The sequence below is a fragment of the Schistocerca cancellata genome, chromosome 2 (genome assembly GCF_023864275.1).
Source record: "Schistocerca cancellata isolate TAMUIC-IGC-003103 chromosome 2, iqSchCanc2.1, whole genome shotgun sequence".
Classification (NCBI taxonomy): Eukaryota; Metazoa; Arthropoda; class Insecta; order Orthoptera; family Acrididae; genus Schistocerca; species Schistocerca cancellata.
The window spans coordinates 1,106,136,140-1,106,159,484 of record NC_064627.1 but is presented as its reverse complement, the minus strand read 5'-3'; the positions used below and the strand labels follow the sequence as shown (position 1 = coordinate 1,106,159,484).

Sequence of the window (23,345 nt, the reverse complement as noted above, 5' to 3'; positions counted from 1 at the left end):
TGCCGACATTGTGCATGCTCTGTTGCCTGTGTCTATGTGCCTGTGGTTCTGTCAGTGTGATCATGTGATGTATCTGATCCCAGGAATGTGTCAATAAAGTTTCCCCTTCCTGGGACAATGAATTCACGGTGTTCTTATTTCAATTTCCAGGAGTGTACTTTCCTTCCTCTGCCACATTACACTAAACGAACCTGTCTTTTCGAATTTTGTTATCATTTTCTTCAGGCCCTTAGCAGACGTTGGAAACAAAGCTCTTTTCATACCCCCTGAGTGCCCGGAACTTCTGCAGGTCTACTGGCGCACTGTCACTGTTGTTGTAAAAGAGCCTTACCAGCAGCACGCGTTGCTTCGTGGAGACAGTCGTTTTGGGCGTCTCGGATACAAACGGAGGAACAGCCGAGCGCCGTGCGTCTGTTAGTGTGCACCTATCGATCAAATTTTCGTTAACCTTTTTTTGTTCCATGACGTGCCTCTCTGCATCCTCCTGTTCAAATTTGACGTCCTTCTGACCAGGGGTTCTTTCTACAGCCTTTTGAAACTGGAGCTTTAATTACGGACATCCTGTACATTTATTTTGTCACCAATTACCGAATTGCTTGAACTACATTACAGATCTGGAAGCAAATATTTGATTACAGTTGTATAGAAACTCCTGTAGCTATCTGGAAATACAACCTTCAAGAGATTCCAGAAGACGATTGTCGATATTATAAGCAGTACTAAATATTCGTAAATTTTAAACTTCCTGGCAGATTAAAACTGTGTGCCGGACAGAGACTCGAACTCGGGACTTTTTTCCTTTCACGGGCAAGTGCTCTACCGTCTGAGCTACCCAAGCGCGACTCACTACCACTCTTCACACCTTCAATTCTGCCAGTGCCTTGTCTCCTACCTTACAGACTTCAAAAATTTCAAAATTCGTTAATTTATTTCCCCATCACCTTGTAAGAAGAATTTCTACGGAAAACCAAGGAACTATCATTCAGAAAGAAATAGTTATGTTTTTGTAGATAATTTATTTTAAACCTTTTATTGTCGACACAGTTGCTGCTCATTTATTTGCACATTGTTTTTCTTATGTACTGCGATAACTTTTTCTTAGCAGAACCTCACTGTGTTGACTCAGCTAAACGACTTACGTACGACTTGATAGGCCGTTTCCCTGGCGTCTGCCCCGACTACACAGTAGGAACAAGATAGGTCCCTCACACGAGCACAAAGGCGAGTCCGATGACGAATCCCTGCTCGTTGTTTATCTCGGTAAGCGGTGACAGCGTGGCGAGGTCGCGCCGCAGGTACCAGGGGTACAGCCCGGAGTTCTTGAAGGCGACGCTGACGACGTAGCTGGGACTGCCGCTGGTGCCGTTGTAGGCTGCCATGGTGGGTGGCTGCGGCATGAGGCTGCTGTAAGCGTTCACTTTGGCGCCCGCCGCCGCCACCAGCGTGACCCTCAGCTCCTCGCCAGAGGTCGCGTTCCCCAGGTACCTGCCCACCGCCACCAGCCGCCCGCCAGCGGCCGACCCCTGGCTGCTCTCGTAGACGCGGACCTCCAGATTCTCCTCGTAAGGTGACTTAGCCCACGAACCTATACAGCAACAGGTGGATTCAATAGTCTCATACCAAGGAATCCATATTCGTCACTGCAGCTGACAGTGCTTAATAGAAAACTGTCACAATTCCTACAGCTAGTTACACTACTGGCCATTAAAACTGCTAGACCAAGAAAAAATGCAAATGATAAACGGGTATTCATTGGACAAATAGACAGGGTGTTTCAAAATGACCCGTATATTTGAAACGGCAATAAAAACTAAACGAGCAGCGATAGAAATACACCGTTTGTTGCAATATGCTTGGGACAACAGTACATTTTCAGGCCGACAAACTTTCGAAATTACAGTAGTTACAATTTTCAACAACAGATGGCGCTGCGGTCTGGGAAACTCTATAGCACGATATTTTCCACATATCCACCATGCGTAGCAATAATATGGCGTAGTCTCTGAATGAAATTACCCGAAACCTTTGACAACGTGTCTGGCGGAATGGCTGCACATGCAGATGAGATGTACTGCTTCAGCTGTTCAATTGTTTCTGGATTCTGGCGGTACACCTGGTCTTTCAAGTGTCCCCACAGAAAGAAGTCACAGGGGTTCATGTCTAGCGAATAGGGAGGCCAATCCACGCCGCCTCCTGTATGTTTCGGATAGCCCAAAGCAATCACACGATCATCGAAATATTCATTCAGACGTCGGCCGTGCGATGAGGCCGGGCACCATCTTGCATAAACCACGAGGTGTTCGCAGTGTCGTCTAAGGCGGTTTGTACCGCCACAAATTCACGAAGAATGTCCAAATAGCGTGATGCAGTAATCGTTTCGGATCTGAAAAATGGGCCAATGATTCCTTTGGAAGAAATGGCGGCCCAGACCAGTACTTTTTGAGGATGCAGGGACGATGGGACTGCTACATGGGGCTTTTCGGTTCCCCATATGCGCCACTTCTGTTTATTGACGAAGCCGTCCAGGTAAAAATAAGCTTCGTCAGTAAACCAAATGCTGCCCACATGCATATCGCCGTCATCAATTCTGTGCACTATATCGTTAGCGAATGTCTCTCGCGCAGCAATGCTAGCGGCGCTGAGGGGTTGCCGCGTTTGAATTTTGTATGGATAGAGGTGTAAACTCTGGCGCATGAGACGATACGTGGACGTTGGCGTCATTTGGACCGCAGCTGCAACACGGCGAACGGAAACCCGAGGCCGCTGTTGGATCACCTGCTGCACTAGCTGCGCGTTGCCCTCTGTGGTTGCCGTACGCGGTCGCCCTACCTTTCCAGCACGTTCATCCGTCACGTTCCCAGTCCGTTGAAATTTTTCAAACAGATCCTTTATTGTATCGCTTTTCGGTCCTTTGGTTACATTAAACCTCCGTTGAAAACTTCGTCTTGTTGCAACAACACTGTGTTCTAGGCGGTGGAATTCCAACACCAGAAAAATCCTCTGTTCTAAGGAATAAAACATGTTGTCTACAGCACACTTGCACGTTGTGAACAGCACACGCTTACAGCAGAAAGACGACGTACAGAATGGCGCACTCAGAGACTGCGTTGTCTTCTATACCTTTCACATCACTTGCAGCGCCATCTGTTGTTGAAAATTGTAACTACTGTAATTTCGAAAGTTTGTCCGCCTGAAAATGTACTGTTGTCCCAAGCATATTGCAACAAACAGTGTATTTCTATCGCTGCTCGTTTAGTTTTTATTGCCGTTTCAAATATACCGGTCATTTTTGAAACACCCTGTATTATACTAGAACTCACATGTGATTACATTTTCACGCAATTTGGGTGCATAAATCCTGAGAAATCAGTACCCAGAACAACCACCTGTAGAACTGACATGTGATTATATTTTCACGCAATTTGGTGCATACATCCTGCGAAATCAGTACCCAGAACAACCACCTCTATAACTGACATGTGATAACATTTTCACGCAATTTGGGTGCATAGATACTGAGAAATCAGTACCCAGAGCAACCACCTCTGGCCGTAATAACGGCCTTGATACGCCTGGGCATTGAGTCAAGCAGAGCTTGGCTGGCGTGTACGGATACAGCTGCCCATGCAGCTTCAACACGATACCACAGTTCATCAAGAGTAGTGACTGGCCTATTGTGATGAGCCAGTTGCTCGGCCACCATTGACCAGACGTTTTCAATTGGCGAGAGATATGGAGAATGTGCTCGCCAGGGCAGCAGTCGAACATTTTCTGTATCCAGAAAGGCCCGTACAGGACCTTCAACATGCGGTCGTACATTACCCTGCTGAAATGTAGGGTTTCGCAGAGATCGAATGAACGGTAGAGCCACGGGTTGTAACACATCTGAAATGTAACGCCCACTGTTCAGAATGCCGTCAATGCGAACAAGAGGTGACCGAGACGTGTAACCAATGGCTCCCCATACCATCACGTCGGTTGATAAGCCAGTATGGCGATGATGAATACACGCTTCCAATGTGCGTTCACCGCGATGTCGACAAACACGAATGCGACCATCATGATACTGTAAACAGAAACTGGATTCATTCGAAAATTCGTGCGCCCAGGTTCGTCGTCGAGTACACCATCGTAGGCGCTCCTGTCTGTGATGCAGCGTCGAGGGTAACCGCAGTCATGGTCTCCTAGCTGATAGTCCATGCCCCTTCAAACGTCGTCGAACTGTTCGTGTAGATGGTTGTTGTCTTGCATACGTCCCCATCTGTTGACTCGCGGATCGAGACGTGGCTGCACGATCCGTTACAGCCATGCGGATAAGATGCCTGTCATCTCGACTGCTGGTGATACGAGACCATTGGGATCCAGAACGACGTTCCGTAGTACCCTCCTGAACCCACCGATTCCATATTCTGCTAACAGTCATTGGATCTCGACCAACGCGAGCAGCAATGTCGCGATACGATAAACCGCAATCTCGATAGGCTACAATCCGACCTTTATCAAAGTCGGAAACGTGATGGTACGCTTTTCTCTTGCTTACACGAGGCATCACAACAACGTTTCACCAGGCAACGCCGGTCAACTGCTGTTTGTGTATGAGAAATCGGTTGGAAACTTTCCTCATGTCAGCACGTTGTAGCCGGCCACGGTGGCCGAGCGGTTCTAGGCGCTTCAGTCCGGAACCGCGCGACTGCTACTGTCGCAGGTTCGAATCCTGCCTCGGGCATGGATGTGTGTGATGTCTTTAGGTTAGTTAGGTTTAAAGTAGTTCTAAGTTCTAGGGGACTGATGACCTCTGATGTTAAGTCCCGTAGTGCCTAGAGCCATTTTAACCACTTTTTTGAACCAGCACGTTGTAGGTGTCGCCACCGGCGCCAATCTTGTGTGAATGCTCTGAAAGGCTAATCATTTGCATATCACAGCATCTTCTTCCTGTCGGTTAAATTTCGCGTCTGTATCACGTCGTCTTCATGGTGTAGCAATAATCAATGTAAGAGTCTTACAAAATTTTGATAATAGTGATGATCTTTTGAAAATAATTTAGTTTCGTGACTGCACAAAATCGAATAGTTTAGTTTTTATCCCTCAGGAAATTTCATTTTACCTCTCAGGAGGTAATTACCCCCAGCTTGAAAACCACCTTTTTACACATTACGGTAATAGAAATTCTTCTACAGAATAGGAGTTGTCAAAGAGAAGCTTTTTTAGTTTTGTTGTCAAATTTTACTTTGCTATCTGTCAGACATTTTATATCACTGGGTAAGTGATCAAAATTTACTGTTATTGACAGAGGTATACGCACTCCGCTTGTAACCTGCCTATACTTACCTGTAAGCCAGGCAGGCAAGCTACCGCAGCTTAGCAGCAGAACGGGCTGGTCAAGGTGTGACCAACCCGAGCAGGCTAAAGGAAACTTGCTTGCCTGTCCGTCTTCCCGCTGTGCTACGCTATGTTGCAGCTTATTCTGTTCGATTTTTCATTGCAGTGTTATGAGTAGGGTTCGGGTATCACCCTAGTATCACGAGTCTCATTGAATATACTGTGTATTCATTCTGATTCATTGTAGGCCAGAAAATAGTGAATTTTATTTGTCCATTTTTGGCCTGTTTCTGGCTTATTTATTTACTTATTTCTGTATTAACGGTTTTCTCTGCGCCTTCGCCCTCTTTAGACTAGTGCTGGCTATTCTCAATTCGAACCATCATGAGGTCATCTCTAGTACACTTTTTCTGTAGTAAACAGAAGCATCTCTGAAAGTCGAGATCCTTTGCACCTAAAAGCCTGAAGATGTCTATTATACTGGAGTCGCAACGAAAGGAAGGTTTTTGGAAGTCTAGTTTCTGTAACCTTAACGTGTTTCAACAAAGTATGACCCCAGCTGTGCCAATTTTGATAACTTTTCGCAAGATGTCTATTGCGGTTTCGCTGAATTGGTTCTAAGTGGCCAAAATAGTACATTCCAAATTCAACGAATGGATTACAGCAAACATAAAGTTCGTTTTTCTTATTATGTTAACCTACGAGGGTCGCCCAGAAAGTAATCCACTGCAATTTTTTCTACAACAATTCTTTATTGAAAGTAATGAGAATTGCACAAACACAAGAATGGTGTTTTATCCACACACCATATTTTTCCACGTAATCCCCATCCCGTTCTGTGGCCCTACTCCAGTGCGAAACAAGAGCGTGTATGCCCTGTCGGTACCAATCCTTGCCCTGGTGGCGGAGCTGTGTGAATTACCTCCTCACCTTCCTCAAAATGTCTTCCACGAATGGAATCCTGTATTGGCCCAGACAAGTGGAAATCTGTGGGGACTAGGTCAGGGCTGTAGTGTGGATGAGGTAACACTGGGCAGCCCTGTTATGCAGTGTGTTCACCAGTCCTTTGACTTGTATGGGGCCGAGCGTTATCGTGTTGCAGCATAATATCTCCTGGGTCGTTGTGCCGCCGAAGTGGCCGGAAGCACATCTTGAAGTTTGTTAATGTTTGCTTCTGAATTAATGGTGCCGCCTCTTGGCATCACATCAGTGAGAATCAAACCTTCACAGTCCCAGAACACGGTGATCATGACCTTAGCGGCGGAAGCACTTGCTTTGAATTTTTTCTTATGTGAGGAATGGGAGGCATTTTGCTCAACAAGGTTGAGGTTACGGATATGAAAGTAGCTAGGATGATTGCAGGTACTAGTAGATGGGAATAATGGCAGGAGGGTGTCCACAATGAGGAAATCAAAGAAAAACTGGGCATGAACTCTATAGATGTAGCAGTCCGGGCGAACAGGCTTAGATGGTGGGGTCATGTTACACGCATGGGAGAAGCAAGGTTACCCAAGAGACTCATGGATTCAGCAGTAGAGGGTAGGAGGAGTCGGGGCAGACCGAGGAGAAGGTACCTGGATTCGTTTAAGAATGATTTTGAAGTAACAGGTTTAACATCAGAAGAGGCATCAATGTTAGCACTGAATAGGGGATCGTGGAGGAACTGTATAAGGGGGGCTATGGTCCAGACTGAACGCTGAAAGGCATAATCAGTCTTAAATGATGATGATGATGATGATGATGATGATGATGAATGGGAATGGCAGCATTCCATCCACTGTCGTTTTACTTTGGGCTCAAAATGGTGAACCCAGGTTTCATCACATGTCACAATCCGAGACAAGAAGGCCTCACCGTAAGCTTCAAAGCGTTACAACAAATCGAGACAAATGTTCTTTCTGTGCGATTTGTGATCCACCGTTAGACACTGCAGGATCCATCTTGCACACACTTTTGAATATCCAAGAGTGCGAATAATAGCATCCACACTTCCTTTGGTGATTGACAGATGCAACAGTAGCTGCCGTGTCGTAATGCGTCCGTCCTCGCGAATGACAGCGTCATCCCGCTGCAACATGTCAGGTGTGACAGGCTGTCGCTGGTCTCCCCGACCGCTGCAAATCGTGGAGCTCCGCCGAACCGCCTTCTCGTCACCTCACCCTCCGTGCCCAGCGACGAACTGTATTTCTGTCGATAGCAGATGCTCCATAGACTTTGCACAAGCGTCGATTGAATATTCCCCATAGTTTCTTTCGCTGCAGTGAGAAATTCGATGAAGGCACTTTGCTTGTAACGTACGTTACCTTCAGGCGCCAATTTGAAACTGCCCTGCAGCAGCGCTATCTGTCGGAAGTGACAGAAACCTGTCACGCTTACTCGTGAGACCTCGAATAATCCATCCGTAACGTTTCGCATTCGTAACATTGTTTTCGTCCGAGGAAAAAGAAATGCGGTGCATTACTTTCTGGGCAACCCTCGTATAAAGTACATGTCTGGAAGCAGAAGCTTTTCTGTCGTGCTAGGCTTTCTTCGCACCACGTTACATACCATCATAACGAATCCTACTCCTGTTATATCGATTTCTCCTGCTGTTATATTACCCTTTATTCATCTGACTAGAAATCCATGTCTTCTTTCCATTTAACTTCACTGATCCTTACTACCTCTGGACACTATATCGCAATGTTTTGCCAATCGAGATATCATCATGACACTTTTCTATTGCAGGCCAACTGTGCTCTGGATACATGTTACGTGTCTTTAATGCAGTGGTTTCCACTGTCTTATGCATCCTCATGCCGTTGATCATTGCTGATTCTTCCGCCTTTAGGGGCAGTTTCCCACCCCAAGGACAAAAGAATACCCTGAAGCTCTGTCTGCGCCTCTACATCTACATCTACACCTACATCTACATTTATACTCCGCAAGCCACCCAACGGTGTGTGGCGGAGGGCACTTTACGTGCTACTATCATTACCTCCCTTTCCTGTTCCAGTCGCGTATGGTTCGGGGGAAGAACGACTGTCTGAAAGCCTCTGTGCGCGCTCTAATCTCTCTAATTTTACATTCGTGATCTCCTCGGGAGATATAAGTAGGGGGAAGCAATATATTCGATACCTCATTCAGAAACGCACCCTCTCGAAACCTGGCGAGCAAGCTACACCGCGATGCAGAGCGCCTCTCTTGCAGAGTCTGCCACTTGAGTTTGTTAAACATCTCCGTAACGCTATCACGGTTACCAAATAACCCTGTGACGAAACGCGCCGCTCTTCTTTTGATCTTCTCTATCTCCTCCGTCAACCCGAACTGGTACGGATCCCACACTGATGAGCAATACTCAAGTATAGGTCGAACGAGTGTTTTGTAAGCCACCTCCTTTGTTGATGGACTACATTTTCTAAGGACTCTCCCAATGAATCTCAACCTGGTACCCGCCTTACCAACAATTAATTTTATATGATCATTCCACTTCAAATCGTTCCGCATGCATACTCCCAGATATTTTACAGAAGTAACTGCTACCAGTGTTTGTTCCGCTATCATATAATCATACAATAAAGTATCCTTCTTTCTATGTATTCGCAATACATTACATTTGTCTATGTTAAGGGTCAGTTGCCACTCCCTTCACCAAGTGCCTATCCGCTGCAGATCTTCCTGCATTTCGCTACAATTTTCTAATGCTGCAACTTCTCTGTATACTACAGCATCATCCGCGAAAAGCCGCATGGAACTTCCGACACTATCTACTAGGTCATTTATATATATATATTGTGAAAAGCAATGGTCCCATAACACTGCCCTGTGGCACGCCAGAGGTTACTTTAACGTCTGTAGACGTCTCTCCATTGATAACAACATGCTGTGTTCTGCCGTCTTTGACATGGACGTTGGCTGAATGAGGGTGACTTCTTATGCCGGATGTGTTCAGCCGCCATTGCTTATGAGATTTTGTCAAAATTCAAGCGCTGGTGGATTTCTAACGCCTGACCGCGGACGTTTTGATTACTAATCAAAGACGCTGCCCCTATACCACGGGTACAGTGATGGAAATATATAAATTTTACAAATAAGTGCCCAGACATTCTGTAATTATATGTGTCTTATTATATGACAACTTACGACGTCGGCAAGCATTTGATTCAAAAATTTGGCTATTGATCAGATTTAAAAGTTGAAAATGGTGTTACAATATAGTCATTAAGAGGGATAACCTTACGTTAAAGGCTTAAAAGAATGCCAAGAATTAAAGTTAGGAACTGTGTATTGTCTTGAGACCGTGTAGCGTGCAGATTACTCAGACTGTATTCAGCCATTATTTGAGAATCATAGCACTAAGCGACTTCCAACGAAATTAACACATATTTTCAAATCTTTCCGAAATTATCTCTCACTGACACCCCCTACAAAATAATGTAAGAATAAAACGTTTATTTCTTACTGTACTTTCGCTTTCATGCGATCTGGAACGACGTTTTCATTTTCTATTTCTTTGCAAAAACAGATATAATGTCTTATGGGATAACAGCAATCAGTGATTTTATGTTACTTAAAATCCGTCTTGATTGCAATTTTTTTTATTATTATTCATATGACTGGTTTCGGTTCATTCAGAACCATCTTCAGATCTGATATTTCAGTTACAGTTCAGTTTAGTTTCACATGCTACGTCACATGTGACGTAGCATGTGAAAGTTGCTGGATTTGGACGGGTTACTCCTGTAACTGAAATACCAGATCTGAAGATGGTTCTGAATGAACCGAAACCGGTCATATAAATAATAATAAAAAAAATTGCAATCAAGACGGATTTTAAGTAACATTCTACTTCTTTATTGCAAACTCTACTTGCAATAACTTTTACAGCCAGTATCGAAATGTAGTACTAAATCTACCTACAAAATTATATCGTTGTAATATTCACGGGGTTTTGGGTCTTCTTCCATAAAGGATTTACATGCTCAACGTAAAATATTGAACACATCAATTTATATGTTAATCAAAAAGTTGTCTGAAGTTATTTTATACATGGGACTTCGGTTTTTAACGAATCAGAAGCAGATGAGTTACTGGTATATATTTCTGACATTGTCTGTATGGAAGCTGTCTGCACTGTATGATAACAGAAGAAATTTTACAAGCCAAGATCGTTAAAAAATCATTTTATTGAATGATCGGCATGGGTTGCCAACGTGTGAAACAAAAATGGAGGAGTTGCCAGCTGATGGTGAACATCAACACTGATAAACGTTGCAATATAGTTACGTTTACGTTTGTACATAGTACGGGGTGTTGAAAGTCTCTCCGCAGTGCCGTATGATTCTTAGCCGCGCGTGCCATATGCCGCAGTGAATATATCGACATGAAACTCAGTGAAATACAAGTTATTAATTTATTGAATGTTCATTTTTACTCACAAATTTTCACAATAAATGGTGAAAGTGTCCCCCCTGTTGTTGAATTCACAATTCATTTCGTCTGATCATGTTTCCAAACACAAGCTGTAACATTTCTTCTGTAACATAAGCAGTGAAAGTTGATATTGCAGTTTTCACTTCATCGATGGCTTTTGGACCGTTTTTATAGACAGTTGCTTTCGCTGCACCCCAGAAGAAAAAGTCAGGTGGTGTTAGGTCAGGCGATCGTGGAGCCAAAGTCCCTGTAAAATTATGCGATCACCAAAAACATCAGCAAGCAGTGACAATGAAACGCGAGCACCATCTTGTTGAAAATAACCGTTCAGTATTTCACTTAACACAAGTTTTCCCATGAATGGGTACAGAATATCACTGCAGTGTCGTTGTGTGTTTATTGTTTCGTTGAAAAACCCAGGCAGGCGTACAGTCATACGGCATACGCGGCTGACTGTCATACGGCACTGCGGTGAGACTTTTTGAACGCCCCGCACTTCCATATTTGACGTGCCAACGTGTAGCGACCTTCATGGCACTGGGAAGCGTGTGTGAAGTGTGAAGCTGTGGCCAAGCAGTTCTAGGCGCTACAGTCCGGAACCGCAAGTTCGAATCCTGCCTCGGGCATGGATGTGTGTGAAGTCCTTAGGTTAGTCAGGTTTACGTAGTTCTAAGTTATAGGCGACTGATGACCTCAGAAGTTAAGTCCCATAGTGCTCAGAGCCATTTGAAGCCATTTTTGATGTGTGAAGCGACTTGAAACACTGATGGACAATTTGTTGTAAAAAAAATTTAAGCTTAAGATCCGACGATGACGGAATAGCTCTGTCGAAACCGGTCATTCAATAAAATTCTTTGTTAACGATCTTGGCTTGTGAAGTTATGTTCAGTTATTGGGTTACTGGCACGTTTGAACATCTGTTTACTGATAACTGAGAAGTGTCGGATCAGTGCGGGTAGACGTTGGATTCCTTACCTGCTGACTGGTTTCCGCTCTGGCAGTAGCTGACAATTTGCGAGGGCAGTACGAGGGCGGTGAGGTTGACCTTCCGGTTGAAGTACCACGTCTCGTTGATGGGGCCGGACGCGGAACTGTACAGCATGTCGTAGGTGGCAGGATCACGAAACACCTGCTCGTAGTGCGGGTACTTCAGCCCTGTAACCGACAACACACACTCTCTCGTGTCACTGCGAACTAATTACGAGCAAAGATCATTACAGTCTTGACTGTATGCCCGGGAATGGAGGAAACTGAAATTATAATCAAGTTTCAAGGAGAAATATTTAATAACTTAAGGGTAAAAGAAAAAAAGTGGGAAAGTATCAGACTACAAATATAAAGGTCTTGTGTTCGATCCCCGTTCAGTCTTAGGTTTTTTCATCTGTTGCTTCTGTCACATCTGGAAATATTTGCTGATGTCCAAAACGCTGGGTTGCACTGTGATTCGTTATTCACGTTAAACTACAGATCCGCTCTACAACTGGCTCGGTAAGTCAGTTTAAAGGTGGCAGAAGGCTGCGGCATACCACCTCCAACAGGACAATGCCTAGCACCTGGAGTTCAAAAACAAACTTCGGATGTAGGTACACCTCGGCACAAGGTGCCTCATTTTTGTTGACAGAATTTAGTGAAATGTTTTGTAAAGGCGGCATTTGATGATAGGTTACAGAAACTTTGGGAACTGCATAAGACCATAACATAATACACAACTGCACATTTCTGTCTAGTTCAGACTATTCTCGGATCCTAAACATCCATTCAACTGTGTATTCCACGTTTGCAGTACCTAATCATCCTTTATATATATATATATATATATATATATATATATATATATATATATATATATATATATATCATCTAACTTGCTACACATACCTCTTTCTATCTGGCAAGAAGCACTGTGTGTGGCTAACAACCGCCTACGTCATGGGTGGGATTGCTGGTGGAGAAGTGGTGACATAGATGCATAACTCAAGAACATTTGGAGCAATTTCAAAGAAATTTTGTTTATACGAAACACGTTGTTTGTGTTGTATAAAATATCTTCTTGTTAACATACCCCTACCACGTCTAGGGTTGGGATGAGTGTGAGAAACCAAGAAGTGTAAACATATTAGATAACAATCGACATTAGTACTAATTCCTTAGCTTTCGGGGCCACTAGGCACATTGATGCCGGGGGGGGGGGGGGGGGGGGGGGAGGATGGTGATGCAAAAGCAATGACATCAGCTGCAGCATATTTCAAGCGCCTGAGGCAGTTTCTACGAAACTTAGCGCAAGCACAAATTGCTGTGTCGAAACAGACAGTAAGACACCCTTAGCATCCCTTTAGCTGACAGTGGGAGTGCAAAGAGGTGGCATAATAGCTCAAGTTAGGGATGCCTGGAGCGATATCATTCACAGTTGATATAAATATGACTTCCCCTTGAATATAAATACTGTGGGAAGCCGGTCGGGGCTGGAATGGGGGTGAAAAGAGACATATAAAAATGTTCAAAAACGACCTGTTAGTATTTCTTTCCTTTATTTAGTTACTTAGTTGAAGTATGTAGCGCAATATGTCATTTATTTGTGCCATTCAGTGTGTCAAGTAGGTCGTAGGAATGTGCACTGCACACCCAACAATTTTATCAGTATGAGTCGGGTCCAAAGGTCATGCCGGACGGCTGATTGCCGCAGATGCATTTACCACCGAATAGTGCAAAACAGATGCGAAACTAAAATGAGTACATTACAACTACCGATAAAACATAAAGCGAACGTGAACATTGAACAACGCTTGGGATGAATCTGTTATCACAACTTTTATTTGGCATTCACATTCGCTGGCTTCCCCAACTCACAACCAGATTAGCACCTTTCGTCCTAACCTAGACACGGGCTACGCTACAGACCCCCTACAATCAAACTGATCGATTTGAGCCGAGCGCCAGTTGTACCGTGCGCCTTTTGGGAAGCTCATCAAAATAACGGAGAATCAGTTGCCAGCGACAGTCTCTCGAATGTCAGTTTGCTTGATACGAAACGGAAGTCTAATATACAGGGTGATTCAAAAAGAATACCACAACTTTAGGAATTTAAAACTCTGCAACGACAAAAGGCAGAGCTAAGCACTATCTGTCGGCGAATTAAGGGAGCTATAAAGTTTCATTTAGTTGTACATTTGTTCGCTTGAGGCGCTGTTGACTAGGCGTCAGCGTCAGTTGATGCTAAGATGGCGACCGCTCAACAGAAAGCTTTTTGTGTTATTGAGTACGGCAGAAGTGAATCGACGAGAATCCGCGGGAAACAACTCAGTATGAACGTGACTCGCCTAAGGTGAAAGTTTTCTGTGCCATTTCAGCAAATAAAGTTTTTGGTCCCTTTTGCTTCAAAGGTGCTACTGTAACTGGACTACAGTATCTGGAGATGTTAGAAAATTGGCTGTTCCCTCAGCTCGAACAAGAAGCACAACAATTCATATTTCAGCAGGATGGAGCGCCACCACATTGGCACTTATATGTCCGTAACTACCTGAACGTCAACTACCCGAGGCGATGGATCGGCCGCCAGGCAGCCCGTGACAGAGCACTTCATCACTGGCCTCCAAGAAGCCCTGATCTTACCCCCTGCGATTTTTTCTTATGTGGGTATGTTAAGGATATGGTGTTTCGACCACCTCTCCCAGCCACCATTGATGATTTGAAACGAGAAATAACAGCAGCTATCCAAACTGTTACGCCTGATATGCCACACAGAGTGTGGAACGAGTTGGAGTGTCGGGTGGATATTGCTCGAGTGTCTGGAGGGGGCCATATTGAACATCTCTGAACTTGTTTTTGAGTGAAAAAAACTTTTTTAAATACTCTTTGTAATGATGTATAACAGAAGGTTATATTATCTTTCTTTCATTAAATACACATTTTTAAAGTTGTGGTATTCTTTTTGAATCACCCTGTATGTCACATATGACGTCAATATTTTTTAACGTTTCGTGATATCCGCCAACTTTTAAAGAGACAGTGAAGCCCGCGGCAATGAATATCGAACTTTCCGCTACTTGCAACTGTGAGCTTGCCTAGTCTTGACGCAGAAGTCTATTACCCCACAGCAGGAAACTGCCGCCTGCCATCGTCACATCTCTGTGGCGGTCCGTTCCGCACAGATTCCCGCCTGTCACGACGATGCTGCACGCCCTGCGCCACATCCGTCGCAGCCGCGCAGTCTTATTATCATTCAAATTTATTCTCAGACTTTTTGCAACCCGAATTCGCGACATAATAACAGACAGCTTCTGCGTCTCTAGCGAAGAAAATTCTCAACGAGAACGCAGATAGCTGTTTCTCTGTATGCTTTTCAAAAGATGAGCCCCAGTCATTAAAGAGAAAAGATGAGATAAGCATTGACGTCGATGCGTACCAAGTGACTCACAGATTTATTGCATCACTTTGCTAATGGATGTACAAGACGCTAAAGAAGTTACGCTATTGCAGCGCCTACGTTATTCTGAATTATGATACGAAGTTCCTTTGCATACGCATCCGTGTCCATAGTAACAGGCAGTGCAGCGACTATAGCCGTTATGAAGTACATTAAATGTATTCGCAACTGCGAATATGGACAGTCATCAGCTGTAGAATGGAATGACGACAGCGAAAATTTGTGTCGGACGGGGACTCGAACCCGGATTTCCCGCTCATCGCGAACGGTCGCCTTACCCTTTTTTAAATCTAATTTTGTTCTATATTGTTCGTTGACTTCGTTCGGGGCGGACGTCCGATTACCTCCTTTCAGGTTGTTCGTTGGCGCGTTCACTCAGTTTTTTTTATCATTATTATAGAGGGTAGCTAGCCCTTTCTTCTTCTTTTTCCGTAATGTTCGTTGCGTTTGGTCTGGGCGGACATCACAGAACATCCGTTCAAGTTGATCGTTGATTCCTGTACTCAGTTTTTTTTTTTTTTTTATTACAGAGGGCCAGCGCCTTTCTGACAGAACACGCTGAGCTACCGTGCAGGCATGTTGAGCTACCGTGCCGGCACGACTCACGGCTAGCCCCAAACTTCCACATGTCGACAACCACGTGTCCACAACCTGTACTCGTTCATCCATTGTATATACGAGGGCAGTTCAATAAGTAATGCAACACATTTTTTTTTCTGAAACAGGGGTTGTTTTATTCAGCATTGAAATACACCAGGTTATTCCCCAATCTTTTAGCTACACAACACTATTTTTCAACGTAATCTCCATTCAATGCTACTGCCTTACGCCACCTTGAAATGAGGGCCTGTATGCCTGCACGGTACCATTCCACTGGTCGATGTCGGAGCCAACGTCGTACTGCATCAATAACTTCTTCATCATCCGCGTAGTGCCTCCCACGGATTGCGTCCTTCATTGGGCCAAACATATGGAAATCCGACGGTGCGAGGTCTGGGCTGTAGGGTGCATGAGGAAGAACAGTCCACTGAAGTTTTCTGAGCTCCTCTCGGGTGCGAAGACTTGTGTGAGGTCTTGCTTGTCATGAAGAAGGAGAAGTTCGTTCAGATTTTTGTGCCTACGAACACGCTGAAGTCGTTTCTTCAATTTCTGAAGAGTAGCACAATACACTTCAGAGTTGATCGTTTGACCATGGGGAAGGACATCGAACAGAATAACGCCTTCAGCGTCCCAGAAGACTGTAACCATGACTTTACCGGCTGAGGGTATGGCTGTAAACTTTTTCTTGGTAGGGGAGTGGGTGTGGCGCCACTCCATTATTTGCCGTTTTGTTTCAGGTTCGAAGTGATGAACCCATGTTTCATCGCCTGTAACAATCTTTGACAAGAAATTGTCACCCTCAGCCACATGACGAGCAAGCAATTCCGCACAGATGGTTCTCCTTTGCTCTTTATGGTGTTCGGTTAGACAACGAGGGACCCAGCGGGAACAAACCTTTGAATATCCCAACTGGTGAACAATTGTGACAGCACTACCAACAGAGATGTCAAGTTGAGCACTGAGTTGTTTGATGGTGATCCGTCGATCATCTCGAACGAGTGTGTTCGCACGCTCCGCCATTGCAGGAGTCACAGCTGTGCACGGCCGGCCCGCACGCGGGAGATCAGACAGTCTTGCTTGACCTTGCGGCGATGATGACACACGCTTTGCCCAACGACTCACCGTGCTTTTGTCCACTGCCAGATCACCGTAGACATTCTGCAAGCGCCTATGAATATCTGAGATGCCCTGGTTTTCCGCCAAAAGAAACTTGATCACTGCCCGTTGTTTGCAACGCACATTCGTTACAGACGCCATTTTAACAGCTCCGTAAAGCGCTGCCACCTGTCGGAAGTCAATGAAAGTATACGAGACGAAGCGGGAATGTTTGAAAATATTCCACAAGAAATTTCCGGTTTTTTCAACCAAAATTGGCTGTGAAAAAAAATGTGTTGCATTACTTATTGAACTGCCCTCGTATTCCCGTACAGGGGAGACATTTTACTTGAAGGTAGCTTGCCCGGTGTCGGCGGATAAATACGATATTGCAGTGCCTGAGTATTTTGAATTACGAAGTAAAAGAACTTCTACAGCTGATGGCTATCCATACTCGTAATTGCCAATACATTTTATGTGTTTCATAAAGTCTGTAGTCGCCGCAGCGCCTGTTCCCATGGCCATGCATAATATCCTAAGGAACTGTGCATCGTAATTCAGAATAACACAGACACTGCAATATTGTATTTGTCCGCCGATACCGGGCAAGCGAATTTCAAGTAAAATGTCTCGCCTGTGCGGGAATACACGCAAGGGATGTACGAGTACAGGTTGCAGACACATGGTTCTGAACATGTGGAAGAGTGGGTTTGGTCATGAGTCGTTCATGGATAGCCAAATGGTAAGGTGACCGCTCGCGATGAGTGGGAAACACGGGTTCGAGTCCCGATCTGCCAAAATATTAATTTTCGTCTTTCTACAGTTCATGGTTGTCCATATTCGCAATTGCGAATACATTTAATGTAGGGTAAAGAGGTTCGTCAGTATTTCCAGTTCTAACGAATTTGTATCACCAAACGGCTAAAGCGATCATCCGGTCACCAATCCCAGCCACAGGTTGTCTATATAACGTCTTCGATGGGCAACAAAAAATTATTTTCGGTATTTCATTTGTATTTATTGACCGAATTTAAAAATTTAAACTGCTGGGGTATAATCTGACGCTATAGGTCTAACACAATTGCGAGTTACAACTAAGTTTACACATAATTTCAAACATTTTCCAAACTTTTTATCGCTTACAGACCCATAAGATAATTAAATGAAAACAGCTTATCGCTTACTAAACGTTCGCTGTTTATGCAGTAACACTTTAGCATCAAACAAGACGTTTTCATTTGCTGTTTATTTACTACTGGCTCTATTCGCGACTCATTTTATAGACAGTTACCACATTCAGATCTCGCCTCCATAGCTGGGCTTGCTAAAGCACCAGTGTACAGTGTCGCTTGACTTGAAGGTACTTCGGTTCGAATCCTCATGGTGGATGAAATTTTCACTGCCAGTATTTGGCCCGCAAGGGGAAGAGAGGTAGCTGTGTAGAGTTCCTGACGATGTTTTCGCGCCAAAGTCCTGGATTAAGTTCCAAACGTCTCTGCAGTGAGACGTGAGGGCTGTGACACGCCGGCCGGAGTGGCCAAGCGGTTCTAGACGCTACAGCCTGGAACCGCGTGACCGCTACGGTCGCAGGTTCGAATCCTGCCTCGGGCAAGTGTGTGTGTGTGATGTCCTTAGGTTAGTTAGGTTTAAGTAGTTCTAAGTTCTAGAGGACTGATTTCCTCAGATGTTAAGTCCCCTAGTGCTCAGACCCATTTGAACCATTTGAGCCTGTGACACTGTTCATAGTGATCCGTCCGTCAGGTGGGAACGTCAAGCGCGGCGGCCCTCTTCGTGTTATTCGAGAACAGTTGGCTATATGACTTTCATCCATGACAACACAAAACTAACAATACACTGCACAAACACTCATCCGTCAGCCACACCACACAGGTACACACAAACACTTCATAACAGGGCGGAGGAAAGCGCTGACATACCATCTCCACTAGAGTTTGACATGAGGGGCGATGCAGGATTCCTACATCCGCCCCCCTTTGCTCATATCCTGAGTATGGGAATATTTACAGGGTGACAATTATTGAACTGTATAAAATAACGTAAATTAGTTAAAAACTACGGCGTGGACACACTTTATTCAACGTGTAAACGTCACTATCACTACAGATATTCGGATTTAGGTTATGACATGTTCGATATGCCTGCTCATCATTGGCGATAATGTTGTGCAGACGAATAGCGAAATTCTGCGTGACCTGCTGAAGTGTCGGAACATCGATGTTGTCGATGACCTCCCGAACGAATGTTTTCAACTCACTAATGGTTTTGGAGTTATTGTGTACACCTTGTCTTTAATATAGCCCCACAAAAAGGGATCATATGTGTTTAGATCCGGAAAATATGGCGGCCAATTAAGGCCCATGCCAGTGTCCTCAGGGTACCCCAGAGCCAGAATGCGGTCCCCAAAACGCTCCTCCAAGACATCAAACAGTCTCCTGCATCGATGGTGTCGAGCTCCGTTTTGCGCGAACCACATCTTGTCGAAATCCCGAACGAATGAAACTTCCTGGCAGATTAAAACTGCGTGCCGGACCGAGACTCGAGCTCGGGGCCTTTGCCTTTCGCGGGCAAGTGCTCTACCAACTGAGCTACCCAAGCACGACTCACGCCCCGTCCTCACAGCTTTACCTCTGCCAGTACCTCGCCTCCTACTTCCAAACTTTACAGAAGCTCTCCTGCGAACCTTGCAGAACTAGCACTCCTGAAAGAAAGGATATTGCGGAGAAATGGCTTAGCCACAGCCTGGGGGATGTTTCCAGAATGAGATTTTCACTCTGCAGTGGAGTGTGCCCTGATATGAAACTTCCTGGCAGATTAAAACTGTGTGGCCGGCTGGAGTGGCCGAGCGGTTCTAAGCGCTACTGTTTGGAACCGCGCGACCGCTACGGTCGCAGGTTCGAATCCTGCCTCGGGCATGAATGTGTGTGATGTCCTTAGCTTGGTTAGGTTTAAGTAGTTCTAAGTTCTAGGGGACTGATGACCATAGAAGTTAAGTCCCATAGTGCTCAGAGCCATTTGAACCATTTTTTGAAAACTGTGTGCCGGACCGAGACTCGAACTCGGGACCTTTGCCTTTCGCGGGCAAGTGTTCTACCAACTGAGCTACCCAAGCACGACTCACGCCCCGTCCTCACAGCTTTACTCCCGCCAGTACCTTGATGGGGACTCAAACACTCGAGCTGTACTTAAAGACTGTTCGCAAAAGCTTTCTGTACGCGTTGTCTGTTAATACCGTATTCCAACGTTGCGGCAATGTTTTTCCTATCCAACTTAACTTATAATTTCGAAACTGATAATCGTGTAATACACAGAGCGTTGCACTAAATAAACACTAACCTCCGCGAGTGGCTTCTAAACTTCTGCAGTAATGAGTTACTGCTCAGTTGCCAGTAAAGGGTAAAAGTACAGACACGACAAGCACTAGATACAGGGTGTTTCAAAAATGACCGGTATATTTGAAACGGTAATAAAAACTAAACGAGCAGCGATAGAAATACACCGTTTGTTGCAATATGCTTGGGACAACAGTACATTTTCAGGGAGACAAACTTTCGAAATTACAGTAGTTACAATTGTCAACAACAGATGGCGCTGCAGTCTGGGAAACTCTATAGTACGATATTTTCCACATATCCACCATGCGTAGCAATAATATGGTGTAGTCTCTGAATGAAATTACCCGAAACCTTTGACAACGTGTCTGGCGGAATGGCTCCACATGCAGATGAGATGTACTGCTTCAGCTGTTCAATTGTTTCTGGATTCTGGCGGTACACCTGGTCTTTCAAGTGTCCCCACAGAAAGAAGTCACAGGGGTTCATGTCTGGCGAATAGGGAGGCCAATCCACGCCGCCTCCTGTATGTTTCGGATAGCCCAAAGCAATCACACGATCATCGAAATATTCATTCGGGAAATTAAAGACGTAGGCCGTGCGATGTGGCCGGGCACCATCTTGCATAAACCACGAGGTGTTCGCAGTGTCGTCTAAGGCAGTTTGTACCGCCACAAATTCACGAAGAATGTCCAGATAGCGTGATGCAGTAATCGTTTCGGATCTGAAAAATGGGCCAATGATTCCTTTGGAAGAAATGGCTGCCCAGACCAGTACTTTTTGAGGATGCAGGGACGATGGGACTGCAACATGGGGCTTTTCGGTTCCCCATATGCGCCAGTTCTGTTTATTGACGAAGCCGTCCAGGTAAAAATAAGCTTCGTCAGTAAACCAAATGCTGCCCACATGCATATCGCCGTCATCAATCCTGTGCACTATAACGTTAACGAATGTCTCTCGTGCAGCAATGGTAGCAGCACTGAGGGGTTGCCGCGTTTGAATTTTGTACGGATAGAGGTGTAAACTCTGGCGCATGAGACGATACGTGGACGTTGGCGTCATTTGGACCGCAGCTGCAACACGGCGAACGGAAACCCGAGGCCGCTGTCGGATCACCTGCTGCACTAGCTGCGCGTTGCCCTCTGTGGTTGCCGTACACGGTCGCCCTACCTTTCCAGCACGTTCATCCGTCACGTTCCCAGTCCGTTGAAATTTTTCAAACAGATCCTTTATTGTATCGCTTTTCGGTCCTTTGGTTACATTAAACCTCCGTTGAAAACTTCGACTTGTTGCAACAACACTGTGTTCTAGGCGGTGGAATTCCAACACCAGAAAAATCCTCTATTCTAAGGAATAAACCATGTTGTCCACAGCACACTTGCACGTTGTGAACAGCACACGCTTACAGCAGAAAGACGACGTACAGAATGGCGCACCCACAGACTGCGTTGTCTTCTATATCTTTCACATCACTTGCAGCGCCATCTGTTGTTGAAAATTGTAACTATTGTAATTTCGAAAGTTTGTCCGCCTGAAAATGTACTGTTGTCCCAAGCATATTGCAACAAACGGTGTATTTCTATCGCTGCTCGTTTAGTTTTTATTGCCGTTTCAAATATACCGGTCATTTTTGAAAAACCCTGTAAGTGCCCAACTAAGCTGTAACAGCTACGCTAAAATGAGAAGCCTAATGCTGGGTAGCAAGAAGAATTTGATTGCGGTGTAAAACTGTCCGAAACAGTGTGTGTATAAAATGTGATACCTTTGCACGTAGCCAGAAGCAGGAAAGCGGCGATCGAATGACGGAGCATGGCGGCAACTTCTGTCGAATGCAGCAGTGAACTGGTTGCCAGCCCTTGCGCTGTCTCTTTCTTATATTGGTCCTTAGACACTGCACGCCGTGGCTTCGTGTCTCACGTCATCAGATGAGCTAAATACCTCAACATCGAAAACAACCTTCTCCTTCCGCTGTCGTGCTAACGCTCTGCGATCCTAATTCAAAAGACGACCCACTTTTGCTCATTTCTATGACTCTGCTCCCTGGTCGTTGACCCACTCTTGAGATCGCAGCAGCGGTAAACAGTAGCGAGAGCACCGAGTGGTCTGCGTCAGAAAACAGTTCATTGGCCTCAACAGAATGTTCGTCTTCGACTGGTCTTCCTTCCTGAAGTCCGCATTTCTATCCATACTCTGAAAGGCATCTTACGGTGTTCAGCGGACCGTACTTCGCGTACCGTCATTTTGCCTCTTTATAGCTCCATTCACCGACGAGGTAACGCAGTGGTAAGAAACTAGACTCGCATTCGAGACTCCCGTGGGTCAAATCCACGTCTGGTCATCCAGATTTATGTTTTCTGTGATTTCCCTGCATCCTTCCCTATCGGAGCTTGTGTTAGGTGTTAATGAATTCGCCGTGGATTGAATATTTTTTTTCCGTTCCGTTCGTTCATGGTGCGTGTGAGGGTGACTGGCAGTGAGTCGCAGTAGGAGTTCAGATTTCTCTTGCCTTTCTGGTCTTATCCCGCAACTTCAACAGTAATACTCTCCGTGAAGCACAACGCCTCTCCTGTAACGCATGCTACTCAAGTTTGTTGAACATGACGCTCTCGTGCTTACTAACCGAATGTGTGACGAAACGTACCAGCCATACGTAGCCCAGTTGTGTCTCTTGCATTAATCCTACTTGGTACGCGTCCCCACTGGTGAGCAGTACTGAAGAATAATTGAAGAATTGCATTTCGGTGGATTCTTCTAATTAAGCAGAGCATGCCATTTTTTTCTTTTAGTATACGCTGTAAGAATAGTGAAACGTAAATTCTGCTGTTAAAAGCAGAGGAGAGAGCGGATAGAGGGATGGAAAGATTACACCTCGATGAGGGCGAAGATTTGTCTGATGACGTGTTCAGAGATGTCCGCAACTGCAATTGTCGAAATCTTCTCTAAATACGCAAAATCTTGCAGATATTTTACGAGTCACTAGACTTGTCTCACAGGAAATTTTAAGGACTTGAATCGTAAACGACACTTGAACAATCAGCACACGACTGCAATCGCCGGCCTCTCAAAGCGATCTGCTTCCAGGACAACTTCGAAGCTGCCCTTACGCAGATTCGATACATCGTTGTAGAACCAACAAAATTACATAC

At 45.0% G+C, this 23,345-nt stretch overlaps 2 protein-coding genes across 3 annotated transcripts in view; one reads left to right on the top strand and one right to left on the bottom strand.

Annotated features, from left to right (window-relative positions):
• Positions 1–23,345, top strand: part of LOC126163122 (adenylyl cyclase 78C-like) — an 812,464-nt gene that overhangs the window by 493,287 nt on the left and 295,832 nt on the right. The window lies entirely within an intron of this gene.
• LOC126163123 (uncharacterized) lies at positions 1,014–22,031 on the bottom strand. Its single transcript, XM_049920048.1, has 3 exons — positions 21,962–22,031; positions 11,707–11,886; positions 1,014–1,585 (listed from the first exon to the last, which is right to left on the bottom strand). Exons 1-3 carry the CDS (start codon positions 22,008–22,010, stop codon positions 1,206–1,208), a joined length of 609 nt encoding a protein of 202 aa, XP_049776005.1. The 5' UTR covers positions 22,011–22,031; the 3' UTR covers positions 1,014–1,205.